General features: G+C 42.9%; 2 protein-coding genes and 1 non-coding gene across 6 annotated transcripts in view; 2 read left to right on the top strand and 1 right to left on the bottom strand.

Moving 5' to 3' along the window:
- The window catches only part of LOC410771 (WD repeat-containing protein 47), a 61,216-nt gene that overhangs the window by 27,709 nt on the left and 10,986 nt on the right, over positions 1–22,521 (bottom strand). For 3 of the 4 annotated variants that reach the window (XM_016918148.2, XM_016918144.2, XM_006557369.3), the window contains exons 2-6: positions 11,111–11,810; positions 10,395–10,998; positions 9,969–10,317; positions 4,885–4,995; positions 4,626–4,704 (exon numbers count right to left, since the gene is read on the bottom strand). In XM_016918148.2, the coding sequence (XP_016773637.1) occupies positions 4,626–4,704; positions 4,885–4,995; positions 9,969–10,317; positions 10,395–10,998; positions 11,111–11,791 (1,824 nt within the window). In that variant the 5' untranslated portion in view covers positions 11,792–11,810. Of the gene's footprint in view, positions 1–4,625; positions 4,705–4,884; positions 4,996–9,968; positions 10,318–10,394; positions 10,999–11,110; positions 11,811–21,487; positions 21,660–22,521 lie in introns of those variants that run through there. The other variant, XM_016918147.2, reaches the window with a different exon arrangement.
- Mir3768 (microRNA 3768) lies at positions 10,769–10,856 on the top strand. The gene has a single exon (NR_039462.1). It is a non-coding gene; the product is annotated as a microRNA 3768 (primary transcript).
- Positions 11,535–14,786, top strand: LOC100578571. Its single transcript, XM_016910683.2, has 6 exons — positions 11,535–11,827; positions 12,602–12,851; positions 12,948–13,310; positions 13,384–13,528; positions 13,594–13,982; positions 14,063–14,786. Exons 2-6 carry the CDS (start codon positions 12,834–12,836, stop codon positions 14,516–14,518), a joined length of 1,371 nt encoding a protein of 456 aa, XP_016766172.1. The 5' UTR covers positions 11,535–11,827; positions 12,602–12,833; the 3' UTR covers positions 14,519–14,786.

Genomic DNA, 22,521 nt, shown 5'->3' with positions numbered 1-22,521 from the left:
CTACGAATCGAGGTGCAAACGTTCTCGCTCATTTCCCCTTGGGCACGAAACCGCGCACACTGTGCCCGAGCTATTAACTGTCGTTCCACTCGGAAATGCGATGGTTACGTTACATGGAAACGCGTGTGCGGCGTAACACACGTCCGATGAGGTACTGGGGAACTCCGTTGAGGAGAGAGAGACCCGAAGGCCTGACAGGAGCTCTCCATACGGATCCCCACCAGGCCGATATAGCATTCGTAAACTCCGACTCTCCATATTAGGTCAAACCTTATGGGTTTGTCGCGCGAAACTGAGGGAGAAGACCGAACAACGAGACCAGCGGCCACGACCCTGGTCGCCGGGTTTAGTAATCGGGTCGAGTGCCAATTTCACGTTCCGAGCTTTACTTTCTTCTCTTTATCACGCGCCCTCTTCCTCACCCTCCACGTGTCCACGTTTCGTCCCTCGAGTCTGGGAGGGGAAACGATCCCCGATTTTCTCCAACAATCGTCGAATCGCTTTACAGCTTATTCTTATTTATTTATCTCGTTCCTCCTCGACTCGATTATCTCTTCGTTTATCTCCAAGCGATGTCTTTCAATTTTTTTTTTTTTTTTTTTTTAGAATAAAAGAATTCTGCGTTTTTACGAAGTTCATTCGACATCCTTGACGACTGATAATCGATTATCGTATTTTTTTGAATTGATCGAGACAGAATGAAAGAACGTTTTCAAAGTGAAATTAAAAATTGGTGAATATTCTATTATCGTAAGAGCCAAGTCTTGCATATACTTTTTTTTTTTTGTAAGGAAAGTTTTATTTTTTGTAGATGGAACTAAGAAAGGAAAAATAATAATTTACTGATTTAACCGTGATAAATATAACTTTATGTAATTACATATTACTGTTTTTTTTTTTTTTTTTAAGAAAATTTGGAATAACTCAATGATTTTGTAAATCATGCAATCATAATACTGTAAAAATTACGTGAGAAGAGTATATATATATATATATTTTTTGTATGCAATGCTTATATCGATATCGAATGTATAATTATCGTTACTCGAACGCTCGGAGATAAACGCAAGATAATTTAATCGTTGCAAGAATTATTATCTATATAAAAGTAGAAACTCGTAAAAGATTCGAAAAATCCTGAAGCAGAATACTCGAAATAAGAATTGGAAAGATAACGAGTGAAGGAGCTCGTTAATAAAAAAAAAAAAAAATCAAAGTTTTCACGAAAAAGAGACTACTGGCACGTCGATAAACTCATTCATGCGGTGATACTTTTAAATTAATTCCTGCATCACCAACGAAAAGCGAATAATAGAGTACTGACATTTAGAAACAGATTTTCACGTATGCAACGAGATGGAGCTGCAATTCTATTCCAGATTCCACGTACTCTCCGTATATGCGCGTAATTCGACGTATATATATATCGATCGACAATACGAGTCGAATCGTAAACGCCAATAATTCAATCCGAAACTATACTCGTATTATTTTTTTTTTTTTCGTTTTACACATTAATTTTAATCGTAGGTATAAAATGAAAAAAAAGCAATTGCGTCGAAGCATGTCCAATCGCAAAAAACGTTATATCGTTAAAACGACAAACAAGTTATTTTTCCCCTTTGTTCTCCGAAACGAAAAATTCTCGTAATCACCGATACCGAGTCCAAATATTGAAAAATTCTATCCTCAACTTATCGTAAACAAATGTCGCGCATTAATAGCAACGAGCACGTGCCATTATTGAGTTACTAGACTTCTTCTCCACACCCACCACACGACTGTCGTTTCCAGTTCACCTTGACGGTCGAAGCTACGTGTCGCGCTTTTGATTCAAGTAGGAAAAGGTGTACCCTTTCGGAAAAGTGACACGCTGGCAAGTGTCCAGTTTCACGGAGCTAGCCAACGATCGTGACGATTGTTTTCGCCGCCGTTTTATCAACCGACGATATCGCGTTTTATTACCTTCGAAACGAACCACCCTTTTTTTTTTTTTTTTTTTCGAAATGCGGACACAGCCAGAAATCGCACATCCACAAATTCTCCCCCCGAACGATTCCATTCCATCACGGTTTAAACGGGCCATAAACGTCACGGCGCATAAACATTGAATCACGGCCGCGATACGTTTGATTAACTCGCCGCTTCCCCTCCTTGCATTTTTTTTCCCCCCCTTCCTCGCGGCGGTTACGTCACGCGTTAATCTCGCGCATCGAAATTGGAGATTGTCATTGCGGAGTTTGTCATCGCCGCGTTTGCGACTCGGCAAAAATCTCGCGGAAAAACCGCGGCCGCCCACACGGCGGGTTTCGTTTCCGCCCGCCGCGATCGTCTTCCAATTGTATCGGCTGACAAAGATGCGCTGGACTGCGCCTAGATTCGCGTCCTCCAACGTTGCGTCATCGTGCAACGTAAATCGATGCTCGAGATCCGATTAGAATTTCGAGTGTAGGCGCGTGCTTGGACCTTGCGACAGGTAGAGCCGCGTTATACGACGCTTCGTTCGATTTTATTTCCACTTCGAGTTTTACTACGCAGAGAAATATTTTTACGCGATTATTTGCTTTTCCTTCTGAAGACGAAAAACGAAGCGTTTTAAAAGTTAGAATTTAACAGTAGCCGTGTTAAATCGAGTTTCCCTTTACCCACGCGATTTATCCTCTTTGAAAAGCGTGCGCAACACACGTTTGCGCCGATGTCGCAAGATTTCTATAAACTGTGTTATCGATGAATCGGTTTCGTATTGGAAAAGATAAAACACGGGCCGTGACCCATTATAACGCGGCCAAAGAGAGAGAGACACCGCTGCCAACAGCTGTTGGCGATCCAGGCGATCACGTATTCGACCATAAAGTCGAATCGCAGAACCGCGTCGCGTTCTCGGAATCGCACCTGGTTCGAGCACCTGGAATCGTAAGCGTGATACGTAAGCGGTGCATAATTGAATCTCGTCTCGAGTAATGTTTTAATTTCGAGAGATTCACAGGGAATAGAAGAAATGGTGAACGAATTATCTCTTCTCAACCAAGGTCAACGTACCGAGCAACGTATCGTACGAACTTATCTCGAATATTAATGGAAACGTTAATAGAAATTTTACGTCGCGGAAGCGAGTCCTTTCCTGTTACGCTAAACGCGATGACGTAACGAGAGACGCCTCGTGAACAGGATACTCGAGCGCCGAATAATTACGAATTATTATTGTTACGATGATCGAGTGGAATTTCGTCGGTTAACGAGCACGAACTCTTCTCTCTATTGTCTCTATTTTTTTCAATTCTCGGAGGAGCGGTTCACATTCAAATGTAAACACGCGTTATCCGTTTACGGATCTTTTAACAAACGGAAACGGGCTGGATAATGGTGGAAATTATTCCACGAGCGCGATAACTCGGCGTTACATCACCTCGGCGAACCTTCCTTCCTCGGAAAAGGATTCGACGTACGGTTTGAAACGATCGAGGAGGATCGAGGCGGAGCGGAAGGGGCAAGTTATGCGATCGAACGGCTAATTGCGCCGATTAAAACCTCTAATTGGCAATTGCTCGAACGGATCGATCGATTACGAGATCCACAAGCCCCCGATTTCTGGCCTGGAAACGAATTCCGTCGGGAACGAGGGATTTAATTCGCCGAATTCAATTCCTCCAACTTTGTTGTTTCTCCAACACTTTCACCGGTGTAATTCAATTAGCCGGGTTTAATTATAGACCGGGATTTGTTATATACTTTTTATACGTATATAACATTCATTGATAAAACGAAGCAAAATATTCAAAGCGTGAAGCCGATTTTATATCGTCGAAATATATATTTATACAGAATGTGTTTCGATGCGTGTTATTTGTTTTTTCTTTTTTAATTAGAGGGAAACCTAAGTATAAGAGTGATTTACGATTTACGTGGAAATTGCTAGTTAATCCAGTTTCTCCGGTGCGATTACGAGTAGAACTAACTCTAACGTCTAAACGGGTCACGGGTTTATATCCGAGCGTTTATGGCAATAAGAAAAGATAAATGGAAGAAAAAAAAAAAGTTGGACGTTAATTCGATTAATTTTCCCGATTATTATCGAGACCGTAATTTCATATGTATACGCCGCGTGTAAATGCACAAAGAAACACCTGTTTCGCAAAATCGTAAATATGTATATTTTCTATTTTATGAAATCGTTTCTCAAGAATTCTGCCATCAATTAAAAAGTAGCTGTTGGAAATTGTAAACTTAAACGTGAAAAATAACGCGAATGTTTCGAATGTGCCATTCGTAACGCGCGATTTTACGAGGTTATAACAAATTTTATTGATCCCGTACGCGCATTCTTATCAACAATGCGTTCCCTTGCAATCCAATACTGATAAGCGCGCAACGCGTTCGGTATATAAAGAAATGATTAAAACACGATGAGGCAACAAAAGGTTGAATTCTTGAACAAAGGAACATTTAAACACGGCTCGTTAATCTCCTATTAAATTACGTCGTAACGAGGATTTTATCTCGATATTTCGCGAGATAGATTAATCGTATCATCACGATTCGAAACGAATCTCGATTACCTTCCCGTCCCCGATTTCACCCGAATAAACCCTAAGTCCGAATAACACATCGTATTATTTTTACTTTACCTTTATCGGCTTCACGACGTCGTAATGACTCTCTTGCATTCTGGGATCGTAAGCGTTACCCAACGCCGAGTTCTGTCTCCTGCGAACATTTTTCGATACCATTTCACATCAATCAAATCCACCATAAATATTCTAATTTGTTAAATTCTTCTCTTGTCAGAGAATCTCAGTTAATCCTCTTTTTGCTTATTCAATACAATTATACGTTTGTCTATCTCGTATCGTTCAATTGCAAATTGCTTAACAGCGAAACACTTACACCACAGGCTCGGATCCATTGATCGTAGGCTTCGGTGACTGGATACCGGATCGAGCAGGCGTACTCGTGTGCACAGGTGAAGGTCCTTTACTTCCCAAAGGCTGTTTCATACTGTAATCGCACAAGAAAACAGCGGTTAGCTTTGTTTCTTAAAAAAAAGAAAAAAAACAATCCCTTCTCGCGACCATCGTCGATTGTAATAAATTATTATTTGGCATTGTTCGCAAAGGATCATTGGTGTCGTCGAGAGACGACGAGGATTAGAATTACCATACGATGGCACTCTATAGACACTCGAATCTCTCGAAAAAAGGAACTTCCGTTTTTCAAAATCGTTCTAAACTACGCTCGATATAAAAACCCTGGCCAATTGTTAGATTCGAGAAAAGAGGCGAGCATGTACCGATTGATACAAGGCGGAGTGGAAGCGGCGCTTCTGAAGCTGCACGTGCTGTTGTGGCTGCTCTGTTTCGAATAGATCGGCCGATTGCTCGGGGAGGCGAGGCTGACACGCTCGGCGATCCGGAATCGAGGTATCGTCGGTTTGTGGTAGATCATTTCGTTCCGAATCCGTGAAAACTTGGCCTCGAATCTCGTTGTTGGCGGAACTTGCACGCACACCAGCACAGCACACCACCGCACACCACCGCGCACCACCGCCACGGCCGCGACGATCCGGGCCCCTCGTGGCGCGATCGATTCGCAACGATTTGACCGCGTCGGAAGTCACGGAATCCCGAGTGGCTCGCGTCTTATTTAGGGAGCGTGATTAAGGAGCGAATGGAATGTTCGTTGTCGAGTTGTCCGGCTGTATAGTAGTAGTAGTAGTAGTAGTGGTAGTAGCGGTACGTGCACAACAACGATGGGGGGAACGATGCTGCTGCGGAGGAAGCCCGACGTGGAATATCGAGGGAGCCAAGCGGTGGCTACGATTTCGCCCGCCACAGCCATTAGACTCGACTGCCCGTCCACGGGCCGCGCTCGCTAATAACAAACCGTATCGCGACCTATCGGAGAGGCTCACTTTGTTTCCCAGTTGTGCTCTCCACACTTTGTACACACACGATCGTACATCCAAACACGCCAGCCAGCATTCCGAGAAACATAATTCCTTGTATATATAAATTATAATAATATATAAACGTATATTGTATAATGTATATATTAATAATATATTATATATAATAATAATATAATATTGTATAATAATTCCTTGTAATAATACATACGAAATATATACGTGTAGAGAGAAAAGAAAATCGTTGATTCGACGCAGTAGAGAAATATTCGAAAGGATTTCGTTCTTAATTCTTAATTGTTTAATTATCTTGTACGTATTATCTTTTGGATGAAATTTACAATGTTGCCGGAGATAAGAGGTGTCTTTATTATCGAGATTACAACCGATACGAAAGAGGTGAAAGAACGAAAAATTGCGGCAAAGCAATGGGACGAGATGATTATTCTTCGAAAGCGCACCTGACGCGAGACACGTAGCAATTGGACGACATTACTCTCCGTTTCAAACCTTTCATACTTTTCTATAAATCCTAATTTTCTTCCTTCCGAGATACATATTCCTCATCTCGAAATTGTATTCGATATTAAACGATCGTCATTATTCTTTTTTCTTAATGTTAATGTAAATTAATATGAAATTCCATTGTCCGTGGACACAATTTCGTAATTGAAAACAAACTATTGCGAAACGACTATTGCGATCGGTTCACCTTGAACTAACCTACTCCCAATGTACTTTTCCACGTTTACAACACCTGCTATTCTTCGATGCTAACGAGCCGATCATTCGACTCGAGATGGACGCTTATTTCGCGTTTCTCCCCCTGTTCGATCCAGTCCCCGAACAAAGCCACGTTTGTAACCACGATCTCGGCCAGTCACGCGTACCAATTACGCGTCACGTCTCGAAGCGTCGGCTCCAACCTCGTCGAGTAGGTGGACGTTTTGTAAGGAAACCTCTCTCTCTCTCTCTCTCTCTTAGCGTGTGTGTATCGAAAGACGCCGGTGTATCGAGCCAAGAAAAATGTTCGAAACGACCGGCATCCTCGATCCTCGCGGAGGATAATATCGCACGAACGAACGAATTCGCGCGAGATATTCGAGAATTTCGTCTTTCCACGCTAAATCCGTCGCGTTTCGTCTCGATCCCGCGCCATTCATTCGCCGACTCTGCCTGCCACACTCATTTAACTTGCCCGTTTCTACTTGTCTCGCACGATTTGTACAAATTTCGGAGGGAAATTAATAAATAAACTGCGTTACGAATACGATCCATATCTGTAAAACAATACTAACGGGTCATTTCTCGAAATTTTGAAAAGATTTCGCAGAGATTGATTTTAGTAATGCTCAAACATTGTTTCATCGTCCTCTCTGATCGAAAATGAATTGGATTTCTGTATCCAGGGTATTAATTGAAAAAGTGAATAACGTTTATAGCTATTATCAGCATGTTTTAAATTAACTGAAAGTAAGCTTATTTAGAAGCAGCAATTTTACTCGTAACTTGGAGTCGTGGTGAATTTTCGCCGTCTACATCTCTGCTCGGTTTTAATTAAGGAGTACGATCGATGCCGAGACAATTTCGGGGAAACGTGAGTAAGCCGGGATTTCTTCTAACTTTAAATTGTGATATTGGCCGTTTAAAGGGATTTAGTGAAACAAGTGAAGCGCGGTGAATCATTATGAATGGCCTCGTTCGTCGAATCGGTTGAAGGATCAAGGACTCTCGCTTCTTGTTTCAACGACCGAGAAATTTCTCTCTCTTAAATAAACTCATATTTCGCGGTTAGCAAAGTATCAAATATTCGATACTTTTTCTTTCGCCCAATACCAATTTTTCCATCTTATATTGCAGATATATATTGTGATCGTTAATTACTCTCGTTGGTACGAATGTATAATCAGAATCTTTCGATGTATTTCATACGTGTATCTATAATACATGCTCTCTTTGCGTTATTTGAAATAATCTTCTTAATTGGAAGATGATATTTCGTTATTTTTTTCAAGTAATCGATCATCTCAACGATTGAATCATTCGTGAAAAAAAAAAGAAAAATAAGTATATCGTTCCATCGTGAATCCTTTTTAACCGGGCAATTACGCGATAGCTGAAGATAAGAAGAGCTTTGTCAGCATTACGATACCAAGTCTCGCGATAACCTTCGCCAACAGCAGACATAGAAGAGAACAATACAAAGAATTGTATCCAATAAACGTATCCCATTTAAAGAAAAGAAAATTATCCTTAAAATTTCCAACTGTTTCGTGAAATTTTTCTCGCAATACTATTATCAAATTGATCGATCGAAATGGATATTCATAATATCTTTCGTGTTTATAACTCGATGTCCATGCAACACCGTAATCCAACACCGTTTGCACACGTACGCGACATCTCGAGATTGATTACCTACCTCGAGTTCGCCGTGTTGCAACCGTTACACATCGTCGCTTTTGAAATAAGTCGACCTTTTTCTCTTCGCGACAATTGGGATTTTTCGCAATCTCTCTTCTCCTCCGTTACGATTGATTTCGCTTGGAAATTTTCGAGAATATTCGAAACGTCAAAATATTTTTGCCCGGCTCGAGTTTTATTTAAAGACGACCCTTTTAAATTAAACTCGGGGAAGAAGAAGAAGAAGAAAGCGATGCGTCTAGACGATGCGCCGCATACCAGAAATTTGCACGTTCATCCGCGTTTTATGAGAACCACAACGCGAGACAATGAAACTATAAATATGCAGAGGACGGGGCCCGGCCAATGACGAAGCTGTACGATTACGATTTCCCTGTGACAACGCACGCATCCTCGTACATCCGGTATCCGAATTCGGAACAATGTCAACGATCGATGCCAACGAACCGGCCGTTCGATTCCACTTTCGTTTCTTTCCTCGCAATTCCATCCATTCTCTTTCTCGTGCACGATTATTTAGGTTACGATGAGACGACCGAGTAAATATTTGGGGAGCGTTTCGAGAGAGAGATCGATGCGAAGATAAGAAACGGAACGGCGTCCGCGGAACAGGTGTGTCGATAAAAACGAGCGTTTAAACGAGTCGCATTTCAGTTATCACCGGATGCAAGCGATATGCCTTGGGAGAAAAGATACATTGCGCTTGACATGTTGGAACGATGGGTAATTTTAGCTCGTTACAAGACATTTACGAGGATACAGCCGGGACCGTTTACTCGTTCGAGGAAAGGAATGCGTGCATGACACTCACGAGGGATGACTTCCCGCCGTCACTGATTTGTCTCACCGTCGATCCCCTCTGCGCGAGATGCGCCACGGTCGGTAACTTTTAAAAGAAATCGTCCCCCTATTCTAATGGAAGCACGAGTGTGAAAAGTACGAGAGAGAGAGAGAGAAAACAAACATTCTTTAAAACATTTTTTTCGAATTTTAAATGGATAATTCTTAAGCGTTTATTTATGTTTTCTAACTTTTTTTTTCATTCGATGAAAGAAGAGAGAAATTCGATTCCCGCGGGAGAGCAAAGAGAGCAACGGGTCATTGTCAAGGCGTCAAAATAATCCTCTCTTTCGTTCGAACGTTTCCGTTGCCGAGAATCGCTATTTCGATCGGCGCCACACGCTAGTGTCTAGACCGTACGAGTTATTCTCGGCTCACGCTTTAGTGCCGTAATAAGCGCGACAAAGACATTCCTTTGCTGCCATCTGTTGGAGAATGCAGCCAACTACTACTCGGTTTGATTGACCGTGCTCCGCGAGACCATCGCACGGGAAACAACGGTATTCGCCCGAATTACGTCGCGCGAATAACTCGTTGGGAAACGAGCCAACGAGTTAACATTCGAACCGTCCTACCCCCCCCCTCTTTTCCTCGATTGCTCGCTGCTGATAATCATTCCACCCGTTGAATAGACGACTCACCGAAACGCGACCAACAATACGCTTTTGTTTCACCGTTTCCTGATCGTTTACCGATATGCTTCTCCGTATAAAAATAAAACTATCGAGTTGCATCGATGAAAATCGCTCGAGTCCCTTCGACGAATAAGTTAGGAATAAAGAAAAAGAAAAGAAAAGCTCACCCGTCTCCCTGAAGTCTGTTATCGACCACTTGTGCAGGTAACGGAGCGGACAATTGCCTCAGCAAATCGTCCCACTCCCTTTCCTTCTGCTGAACCTTTTCCTGCAGCCTTTGCTTCTGCTTTTGATATTCTTTGAACAGGTCACCGTTGTAACTCTGCTCCAGATGATCTCCACCCAGCGAGGCTCGGACAGGGATCGGGGTTGGCTCCGTGATCTTTGCCGCGACACCGGTTGGCTTCTCCGCCAAGGAATCCCTTCTCGAGCTTCTGGCGGTCGACGGGGCCGGCGATTCTCTGCCGGCGACTCTACGCTCCGGCGTGGAGGCCGCAGACGGATCGGCTTTGATAGCTGTAACGAGGCAAAGAAGAACTGTTGCGTTGTCTCTGTTTTTTTCAGAGGAAACAAAAGGAAGGACTTTCGCTTACTCTCGGGACTCTTGGAGTGTCCCCTCGTTCTGGGAGGAGCCTTCGGCTGATTGTTGGCCGTGGTCTCCTGTATGGAAGGCAGTTGTTGGAACTCGGCGTAGCTCGAGCTGAGGAAGACGTCGCCCTCGTTCTCGAACAGTCTGTCCACGCTCGTGTTCATCAGTTTGTTGTTCTTGAAACCGGTCAAATGGAAGCTGGCGAAGGAGGATCTCGACATCGGGTTTATATCGCCGGTGGACAGAGCCATTAGCGCCGCGGATGGTATCGTGGTGTTTTTAGGCCCGGGACTCCTTGGTCCGAGTCCAGCTTCCAATGCCGGCACTAAACTGCGGGACATCATGTCGGCGGCGGACCGCGGCCTCGTGAACGGCATCGCGCTGTGCGGGAAAGTCTTGGGCTTTATGGGGGTGATCAACATGTGCTCGGTCCAGGAGGTCTCCAACGACGGTCTCTCCAACCGTTCCACGTCCACGTTCAACGTGCGCTGCGCGAAAGGCACCGCGAACGTCTCGGGCGGTATGCTTTGCAGCCAAGAGAGTAGGCTCAAGTCGGAATCGCTGAAACCGACCGAGCCGTCCAACAGCCTGGAGAAATTCATTTCCACCTGTCGATCAAAATTAGTAGGGAAAAATTAATTCGACGCGTAACATTTGCAAAGATACTTTTTCTTTTCTTTTAAAATAATTCTTAAACGGAGAGAGAAAAGATTAAAATACTTGTTCGCTCTCCTTGGAGCCGGTAGCTTTGGCCTGGCAGTAATTGACGCACGACTCGTACAAAATCCCCTTGATTATCAGCTGTATCAGCCGATCGTTTTTCGCGGAGGTGACCGGGTGAGCCGGATCGGTGCTCTTCCTGTCCCCGGGCAGAAACTTCTCCACCAACGGGTGCACCTCCCTGAAGCACTGAACCCTGGCGTTGCTCGGATTCCAATCCTTGTACTGGAGGTGGTCGGTGAGCCGAGGAAGGGTCAACAGCAGGCACAAGCTGCTGTACTCCTCCTTGGACGGGGCGACCTTCTCGAGATCGCTCAGAACCTTGACCACCTCCTCGACCGCGTTGTCCACGCTGCCGTTCGTCCCAGCGGCGATGAAGTTCGCCTCGGACTTGATGCAGAGCAGCTCCACGTACTTGTGCCTGAGGATCGAGTAGGTGAACTTTCTCATGTCGAAGTCCGGGAGCGCCTCCAACGGCTGGATGAACTCGAGCACGTCGTCCCATTGACCGTCGAGGATCAGCTGGCGAAGAAACAGGACATCGTCGCTGTATTGGCCGTTTATCACCCCCGTCTCTCGCTCCAACGAGAGCTGCGAGATGTGAAGGTCTCGGCTGTGGAGGAACTCCAACGTTAGTCGTACCACATCCTCCTCGCGCAGCGTCAGGTGCGCCGCCGGCATCACGTACCGAATACGCAACCTGGACAATTCCAAAACGTAAGAGGATTACAGCTTCCGTGAATCATACGGTTTAATAATAATTATCATGCGAGAAATTATGCAAATGTATCCTGTTTAAAATTATCTATCTACGTCGTTCATCACTTTTTTCCTTCTTTTAGAAAATTATGGAAAATTATATTTCGAAACGAGACCTACATATTTACGGATTGTATTAGTAAGAGGCGATGTTTTAGTAGGCCGATGTCGAAATTGCGATCGTTCGATTCGTAATTTGATACCGGTCGATAATAAGTAATAATCGTAAGGTTGGACGCATCACGATCTGATTCACCGGAATTGCTGTTCGAACGATGCGTGGTATTGCAAAACTGAAATAAATGCCGCGCTCGCGAGGAATGTGCGAAATCCTTCCTTTTACAAGTTCGTTGCACTTCGAGGCCACCGGCCCTGCTGACATGCCCTGATTGTCGTACGAACTGGGTGGATAGATTCGGACGCTGATCACCTATTAAACCGTCGATATTTCGATTCGCGCTTGATCTCCAATGTTTCGAAAGTCGACGAAACAAGAATCGTGTAAAATCCGCTACTTTACATTCCCCTGGAAATCTGTTTCTCTCCAATTTCCTACGAATGTCGAAGGATGGGGGAGGAGGGAAGAGGAAGATTATCGATTGCTCGTTGCACATGGCGTCAAAAGTCTTCGAAACGAAATTTTCGATCAAAGAGTTCGTGAATTACGAACCCCTCCCGTTTCGCAACACGTTGAATGATTGACGAGTTTCTTTCTTTCTTTTTTTTTGCCAGATGGGGAATTTCACAAACGAATGACCCATAAAAAAGCTTCCACGAATTTGGCAAATTCGTCCAAGTAAACGCAAATTTGGCTTGGCAAAAGTGCGTGCCACGCGAATATGCATGTGTGGCATCAGCAAGTTCGCGCGTTAATTTACGTGTTCGTAACAGAGCGCAGCGCAGTTTCGATCGAGCCTTTAAACGATCAACACCAAGGAGAATAGTAACAACAACAACAATAATAATGGCGCAGTTGGCGATGGTAAAATTTCGATTCCTCTCAATTACATTTACAATTTCATTCAAGCATAATGATTCGCACCAGAGAAATTATAATAGAGTATTATTTTTATTCCAGTTCGTAATAGCTGTTTTCTTAAGCAGCCAAGTTCTGGCCGACATCATAGTGCAGCCTGGCTACGAGCATACGGCGCAACAACGCGTAGTCACGCAACCTCCCGAGACTGTTCGGCAACAGGACAATCAACAACAACAAGACCGTCAACAAGAGCGATACGTGGATCCGGGCTATCACTTGGAACTTCACCCAGTGTACAGAAATTCGTATCACGTTCCTAGCTACGCGGTGTTGCCGATATCCCAGACGGGGACGTTCCCGCCGATGTCGAAAGCTACGTACAAACGATTACTTTCCTCGTTGGGCGAGATTACCGAAGTGCCCGCCATCGTTCCAGCGCAATATTACCAATACTTTCCTCCGGTGAGCCGATCGCTTCCGCTTCGATCGATGATTTCCGCTCTTACTTCGAGATAATCGACGATATTTTTCTCAGGCAGTACACAGTAGACGCAAAAGGTCCAACGGCGAGAAGCTCGATGGTGCAGGACAGGGGAATAAACATGATGAAAATGATGTGGCCGCGAAGCCGTCCCTGACCGAGGACGCGATGTCGGTGGTCGATTTGCAAAATCAAGACGGTAAGGTATTAATAACATCTAACTTTTACATATATCGAGCGATTAATTAATAATTTTCGAAGCAGAGAAGCGCGTGAAAGCTCGTCACAGCGTGACTCTGTTGGGATTGAAACCGTCCAACATGCGCCCCGTGCACCAACAGTATCGCACCTACGACATACCCCAACAAATGACGGGGAGTCAACAAGCCTTGACCCAAGTGAACCCGCAAGAAACGCCGCAGCAGCAACAGCAACAACAACAACAAGCTGCAGCTACCCCTTCTTCGCAATCCTCGAATCCATCGGATGCAGAGAACGTTCAACGGTCGATATTTTTGCAAGATCACCTGCAGCCGCAACAATTTAGGCTCGAGCAGAGAAAGTATCCCGAGCTGAGACCCCTTTCCGCCGGTCAATCGTCGCCAATCGTGGCGAAATCGGACGACCACCTGGCCGCTCGAACGACCTCCATGGTGAGTATCAATTTTTCCGCGGGAAAAAGTGATTTATTAAATTCGATGACAAGGATTTTTTCGACACCCTCGTTTTTCAGATACCGTCCGGAGGTAATAACGAGGAGATAGTGGGCACAAAATTGGGTGACATCTACAAGATAAAAGTGATACAGAATCTGCATCAACACGGGCGGGGAAGAACGACGGAGAAGGAGGGCGTCAGTGTGAATTTCGTTAATCCGGGCAACGATAAGGGGGGAATTAATAAGAATATAGCGACGGTGCAAGGTGAGCAGCAACCCGCTGCGGCATTGAAAACCGATGCGGAGCAACTCGTGCAAGTTTATCAACTTTCGGACGAGTTGGGAGCAGCAAACTATGCGCAAAATTCTCAATACATCCTTCTTCCCCAAACTTATCCCGTCAACTACGTCGGTAACTACGTCGACAATTACGCATCGACCGTGTATCCGTACGCGCCTCTCTACTCCTCGTACAAAATTTGCTTCGAAAGTCCCGACAACCTGCAGCCTATCGCGTATCAGTTGGTTTAAAGCGTTTGATTTTGCAAATCGAATAATCATTGTTTTAGTGTCTATTAATGTGGACGAAAAGTTTGTTTCTTACGATTTTTTAATTGGTCTTTCGAAGAAATCGTTTCGTTCTTGAAAAACGAACAAAAACGAACTTTTCGTCGACGGTAATAGTAGTATTCTAATATAAGATAGTATTTTGTATTTTTCTACGAATATCAATATCTGTAAAGATTGAACAATTGGATCGATATTATTTAATAAAAACCTCGTTTGTTACACCGATAAAAAATATACACCCTATCTCGTTCCAACGTAATCGTTTATAAATCGTGCAAATCGAATTTCATAACATAGTTCGGTCACAGAAAATTGAATTTGAAAAAAAAAAAACTTTTCGTTTACTTTTCGCAAACACGTCTGGCGAGCGAATTTTCTGCCGGGATCGCGGACAGATTTCCCTCCCATTAACTCGACCTCCCTCGTTAATTAGTACATTAACGCCAAAGGCGACAAAGTTTCGCGGAGAAAGCGAGTCGCGGTGGCAACGAAACGCGACTGAACGAAAATTCAATTCCAGACAATTTTGCCGGGGGCGTTAATTGACCCGGACGGAGAGAGGAGAATCGAATGCTTGCAACCGGAAAAGGAGGGCAAACACCGATCGAGCAATTTCTGATTCCTCGACCCCCAACGACTTCTTCTCTCTTTCATCCCGTCTGTCCCCTTCCTTTCGAATCGAATGCAATTTCTTCGAAATTCGAGGGGAGCCTTACATCCGCTATTCGATGTCGAAAGTGCAAACAAGGATAAGGGAATTAGCTCTTAGATGTAACAAAGTTGGATATAGCGTTTTTGGGTAGCGAAGTTTCGATGTATCGGAAATTTAATCGTAGCGAAACGAGAGGAACGAATTGGAGAAATTTGTTATGTGCGGAAGAGCACGGGTCCTGAGAGATGCGCACATGCGATTACACGAGATCCGTATATGGGGTGAGAGAGGACGGGGTATAAAGTCCGCGTTCACCGACGCGCTTTCACGTTGCGAAGAAGGAGGGGAGCTGAAACGTGGAAATTCCAGGGAGATTAATTTTCGCAGAGAGGGATACGCGTCTACTTACTTTTTCGGCCGAATTTAATTTCCTTTCGAAAGGAAGATGAGGAAAATTGGGTACGAAGAGCGATAAGAGATAAACGATTCGAAGGGAATCGTTTTATGTTTTATGCTCCGTGCGATTCCCAGTGATTTAACAGTTGGATTTCGATATTTCAATGTTGAATAAAGAGGATATAGAGATATATCGATAATCCTTGAAAACAACAAATATTTTCACGAAGTCGAGAATCTTCGTCTTCGAAAGAATGTTCCAAGAATTTCAATGAGAATAAAAAGGAAAATATTTTGGACAAGTAGCAGTATATAACTTTGAATATCTACATTTGTGAGTAATAGTTGGAAGAGTTAAATCGCTTCGATTATTCTTTTTGCTCGAATCGAATAGTTTACTTTTTAATTTCCTTTTTAAATCGGATATAATAAAGCGGGTTTATCGTTCGTTGCAGAGCGTGATAAAAAGATAACAAGGGAGTAAAAAAGTATTAATGACGGCTCGGAAGAAAGATATTAGAGATAAGCGATGGAATTACTTAATTAATAACGATCGAGTAATAACGATCGACTCTTATATTTACCTTTAACGAGAGTCGTAAACTCTCGTGTCGGTATATATGGTAGCGATAAAAAAAAAGAGAGAAAAGTGTCGAGACGTTTGGAATACGTTGTAAAAGTTGTAAAACGAACCGTAAAAGATAATACGAAGCTGTTGCGAGTAATTATCGACACTTCCTGCTGTATAATCGAAAACTAAATTTCGCGGCGAGCGAAACGGAACGAAAGCAACCAAGTTTCCCGTTTTGTTCGCGTTGACGCGTTCGTTTACTCGACTTTCATTCGCCCGCCACAACAATCGCGCGAGATTTTAATTTCACCGCGAGATCCTTGTATTTCGATCTGAAACGAGACTGCCGATTCGATAGGTTAGGTTTTGCTTTTCAAACGATGCGGTTCTTTTTTTTTTTTCGAAAAAACTCAAACGTCAATGTTTCTTTCCTTTTTTGCGGTAACTGCTATTTTTTTCGATGGTTTCTACAAAAGCTCGAATTTTTATTTACCGAGTTTGTTCACAAAAAAGCGCCTCTATATATTTATATCGTATAAACGATCGAAGCTTTTGGAATTGGAATACAATTGGTTTCTTTTTTCTTTTCCTTCTTTTTCTTTGTTTTAACAGGAGGGATAAAGAGAGAAAATTGGTTAAATTGCACAACGAGAGAAAATATAATTGAGGAGAATCGTCGGGCAAAAAAAAAAAATGTAGCAACGAACAAAACGGCGAATCTATTGAAATATAACGTTGTTCTGGACTGAATGGCCAGACGCCATTATCAATAATGGGTAAATGGAACGAAAGTTTCACCGATGAAAGTTTTTTTCTTTTTTTTTTTTTTATAACTTTTTCAACGCGCGTAACAATTTCGCTATGCAAATTAAACGGCCGACAGTTATTCATAAACGCGATTCTCGACTACTTATTAAGGGAAAAAAAAAAAAAAAAAAATGGCTAATTGATACGAAATCGATGGGGGAAGCGGCTTTTATTGAGCGGAAATTGCGAATCATCCGCAAATTGTTCCACCACATTTACCATCCAACAACATAGCCGATACAAGCTCACCGTTATTCTCCGTAACAAGTGGCTCCGAACGACTATAATTAGATGCTAGTTAAGGAGGAGGGGATAGATATTTGCCAAACAAACTATCGATCGATATTTTGTTACCGCTTGCAACTTATTGCGCACGAAAGAAACAATGAGAGAACCGTAAACTTTTACCGTCTTCAATTATTATTATTATTATTATTATTATGCACTCGTTTCTCGAGAAACGAAAAATTTTATGTTCGAACGACTAGTTTCAAGAAAAAAGCGTCACGAATTTCTTCTCTCTTTCCGAATTTTTTCAATGTTTCGAAAACATAAGATAAGAAAGGAGAGGAAACTTGACGTTTATTTTCGAGGTATTTTGTGAACGCAAGTTAAAAAAAGGAGGGTCGATTCCACGAAACATCGCGTTGGTCCAACCACACAAAGTTGGAAAAATCTCCCGTCGGCTTTCAAAGCAGTTTCTTTTCGAAACTGGCCGGCTGCTGGTTTAACGTCAGATCCTTTACTATCGGTGTTTCTCGGCTTCCCGATTCGCGATTCTGCCGGCTTTCAGGCGTCCGCCAACCGGTCATCGCGATTCAAACGGCCGGTTAATTCATTCGATAATCCACCATGCGGAATCAATATCAATACCGTTTATTCTCCTTCTATTAATAATAAATCAGAGAACGATGAGAGACGTTTTGCTTTTTCCTCTACTTATTCGTACATCGACAACGTGAGAAGTTGTCCTCGATCGAAAATAGACTCCGTTTCACCTCGTAACGTAATTATTATCCGAATGCGAACGCGTATTTGACAATCATTTTCATTTCTAACGCGACCCCTTAAACTCTTCAACAGAAGAATCCTGCTCGCGTGAATCCGCAAAAAACGAATGTTCCGGCGTTAATACTCGAGGGTCTGCGAAACAAAAGAAACAACTGTCTAGCGCAGATTTCCAGAGACAGAGAGAGAGGTTTTTGTTAAACTTTATAACCAACTATATGTATACATATATTCGAATGTTTCTTCTAAATGGTGAATTTCCACGATCCAATGTATCGTTGTAACAAAATGAAAAAAATTCTCACATTGTTTAAAATCTCCTCTCGAGAAAGAACCCCGAAAAATATTCGTCATTGTTCGCCACAGATTCGCAAAGGAAACGCCTGTATACGTATGCATAGTGGCCGAGGCTTATCTACAGCCACGATTTACACCCGGAAGTCTGGAGGTTTCCCGTAAAGCGAGGTGTATCCGAAACGAGACATCCGTAAAACTCGGTTGAAATAATTTAGCCTTCTCCTCGGTTGCGTGTCGCGGAATACGTTAGGCACCGTTTTCACTGGAGAATATCTCGCGATACGAAACGCGGGGAGGAGGCCATCGTCCTCCGACATCCGGCGCCGGCCCGATTTATTCGCCGCGTTTACTCGGTCACGTGTGTTTTGAGAGTGTAACGATTCATAGAAGGGTATGAATCCGTCCCGTCGCCAATTCAAAAAACCGCGGCGGTGGTTTTCCTCTGCACCGAGCAAACGAGCCATTACCCGGCCTGTAATGGAGGTATTCAACCGGCTCACCTTTGACCCGAAAGCTCGCGGTACCGGTACGCGTTTACTCAACGAGATAGCCACCGGTCACGACTTTTTTCCTTCTTTTTCAAGCGACACGAATTCCTTCCTCCTCCTCCTCCTCCTCCTCCTTCTTCTTTTAAGCGAGCGTGCACATTCAACTCTCGTTTCAGTCAGCTTGTTTGTGCGCATCGTTCAATTAATAATTTTGATAGCAGTTTTTTTATGTAATTTAGGTAGTAATCAAGAGAGAATAACGATTGAAAAGAAACGTTAGTTACGTTAATTAAAATATCTTTATCACGAGGTGAACTGTCTTGTCTTGGAAATCGCGATAACGATTAACTCGAATAAACGCGTAGAAATTGTTGAAACTTTCTGTGGTGTGATTAATTCCTCGTTCGTTCCGTGGAGGATTTTAATCTCTTCGATGTTCGACGGGAGACGGGAAAGATTTTCAAGAAAATCGATGCGAGATTCTCTTGGAACGGTCTCGAGCTGGATGCAAAATAGGTTAATCACTTTGGAAAGACGAGAGAACGAGCCAAATCGATATCTTTTTAACTATGGGAAAAAATTGCTTTTCCGAAAACTCGTGATTCGATGGTATTTCCGATGGTATCCTTGGACAAGTTTTTTAATTTGGCAAGTCTTCAAACTAGAATGATCGTCGACGAGGACGATTTAGAGGAATACGATTCTTCGAAAGTGAATGAAAATCGTGGCGACGATATTCGTATAGAATCGTCGAAGTTGTGATGAAACGATGAGAGGCTGATAGTTGCAGAGGCAGGGTCGAACGTGTGGGAAGCGTTCGATCGTGAGAAGCAGAAAAATGGCAAGCGCATTGTCGAGTAGTCGTTTCTTAATCGTTCGGACGGTAAAATGGAAAACTGACAAGAAACTCTGCAAAAATACTCGTCGTTTTTTCGACCAATTTCACAAAGTGGTTATGTACAAAATCTGTCCTAATGGACAAAAAAAGAAAGAGAATAATAAAAGAATTATTATTCACTTGGACGAAATCAAGCCAAGATTAACCATCATCCTTCTTCCGCGTGCACAGAAAGAAGAACGACAATGTAATTCGTCAGCATAATGGCGTACATGAAGCATCCACTCCAGTGCAATCGACGATGCTCTTTTGTTTACCAAGCTGCTCTCAGTGGGGATCGAAATTTTTCATCGCAAGCGAATTATCCCGAAAGAACCCACGGATTAATCCATAATCGTTCACTCGTAATACAGTCTCAATTTTTATACTTTACGAACATTTTCAACGAACCTTCTTAAATTTTCCTAATCTTCCTAAGTATATTATTATTTTAAAAATCATCCTTTCTTTTTTCCGTCCAAGTTATTCCATTTAATTTTCTACTTCATAGACGGCGATTTAGTTTTCTTGGACGGAAAAGAGGGGTTTTAAACGTGGCCTTGCTCTTGGGGTAGATCGAGGCCCACTCGAATGCGTGCAGCGCCCCTACTTTCTAACGAGTCCTCGTCGCCCTCGTCCATTGTCTCGCTCACCCGAATCAGCCCCGCCGACGTGGTCGATAAAGCGCGAAAGTAGCTCGCCGCGATTTATCAAACCGTACAGCCAGACGAAAGAAATTGAACGAAGTTGGATGAAGTTGAACTCGAAGGAACTAGATCCTCCGTAAGTTAATCACAATCTTGAAAAAGCACCGTTAAAAGGGGACCGTATTTTGACTCATCCTCGATCAAAAGAAACGAACTTTGTTATAATATGAACGCTGTTGTACGAGCGTCATATTTTCACACGACTAATCACGTAACAACTGGTCGATACGAGCTAATTTAATTCTACCAAGTTATGACATTGACACCGGATCTCTGGAGCGAGAAAAATCGGGCAGAAAAAGGGAAATTTGCAGGGGACAATGGTTGGAACGTTATTGCGCGCTGGGGAGCGACACGAGCGTGTATCAGGTACGCGGAAACCGCGACGCTTGCAAATCTGTCGGTCCGCATCCCCCGTGCAATCTTTCCGTCGTTTCACGGGTGAATCGTCCCCTAATACGGTCGATAATAGAGGCGACGTCGAAAACAGTTGCTCGTACGCGCAAAACACGTGATTATATAAGCGGATTGATAAAAAACAGATTTCATTCGTGTGAATCGCTCGTACGGATTAGAACGAGAAAGAATCGTTAGGGAAACTCGTGGAGGGGGAGAAAAAAAAAGAGACGAATTAACGTATAAAATACTTGTTATGTAGAGTAGAACGATTCACGCGGTGTGCAAGCAAGCCGGTCTTCATTAAAACAAATTAACCTTGCATCGTGTTGTATATACAATGGAATGGAAGGTCTCGTGATACTTCGTAGTTTCGCGTACGGAAGTCGTATATACACAACGGCTCCTGGCTGAACCGAAATAGAAACGTATTGGGCTGTGATACCGTATGACTACCGTCGTTATTTGCAACCGTGATTACGATCAGACCGTATATCCGTGTGATTAATCGTTCCATTCCTAGTCGATTAATATTTAAATATGGTAATAGATATATTATAAATATTTCTCTATCGAGATTGACGAGTCATCGTTTCTAAATTTTAATATTAGAGAGAGATTATATTTCGATTCTATTCTAATTGATATAAATTCTACGTAAAATTGAATTTCGATCGAAGCAATCTACTCGAAGACCAATCAAACTACGATTAAAGAAGATACTTATTTACTTCCTCTTGATCGTCTGCTTGCACGCCGTGGACATTCACGTAACACGTAAAGAGGTCGGACGATTCACTGGAACAGGCATCACACACACGCGCGCGGTCGCGCGTACAAAGTGGATCTTGGGGCGAACGGAAGCGCAGTACCGGAAGCACGTGGCCGAACTGTACGAGCGACGTCGCACGATACACTGACTGGACGCCTAGAGTCGAATCTCTTCTGCGACGGCGCCCGTCTCCACGCAGACCGTCGCACGCGTCCAAATGCCAGCCGAAGATGAATGCTATCTCGAAACTGCTGAATCGCCTACCGACGCTTTGTGTACTGTTCGAACGCCTCGACACAATGTTTCCAACCGTTCCTACCTCGGCTCGTATTTACTTTACGCTTTCGAAAACGATACACGAGCTTGTAAAAATATTTTAACGTCTAGTCTTTGATCTGGACTTTGAAAGGGCGTAGAAAAATTTACAAGTAATTTTTATTTCTTTTAATTTTCGTTTTAATTCTTTAAATCGTTCTTAATTTGTAACGTTATCGATACGATTTTGCAAGAATTTTTTCCATCGTGAAAATCACGATTCCTCGATTAAATCTAAATTTTATCGAGGAATAAACGCAGACGACATTTTTGCGTTAAATTTTAAATAAAAATAGATGGAGCCCACGCAACGTGGTACAAATATATGTATATATATATACATACGTTATGTGAAAGATGGTAGAACGGAAGGGAATCGATCTCGAGGGAGTCTGGTTATTGGTGTGGGTGAAGGATAAAAAAAATATCTCGATTACGTCACTGGAGAATTCTTGAAATACGAATCCACGTTGGAAAAAAAAAGAAGAAAAAAAAAATGTGTAATTAATGCTGGAAAGTAATTTGATGAAAGATGAATTTATATGTTGAATATAGTTTAATAATAATTAAAAATTTATTCCTGCTTGATATAAATTAAAATTTAATTAAAATTATTTCAAAACATCTGAAATAAATGACTCATAAATAAGCTGTAATGATTATACACCTTTTATACAT

Source organism: Apis mellifera, linkage group LG1, assembly GCF_003254395.2.
Source record: "Apis mellifera strain DH4 linkage group LG1, Amel_HAv3.1, whole genome shotgun sequence".
NCBI lineage: Eukaryota > Metazoa > Arthropoda > Insecta > Hymenoptera > Apidae > Apis > Apis mellifera.
The sequence above is the reverse complement of the archived record's forward strand: the minus strand, read 5'-3'. Positions and strand labels throughout refer to the sequence as shown.

Excerpts from the sequence above, each read along its gene's own strand:
- LOC100578571 (XM_016910683.2), top strand. Across the intron at positions 13,311-13,383 it reads ATTACCAATACTTTCCTCCG|GCAGTACACAGTAGACGCAA; the intron begins GTGAGCCGATCG and ends TATTTTTCTCAG. Across the intron at positions 13,529-13,593 it reads CGATTTGCAAAATCAAGACG|AGAAGCGCGTGAAAGCTCGT; the intron begins GTAAGGTATTAA and ends TTTTCGAAGCAG.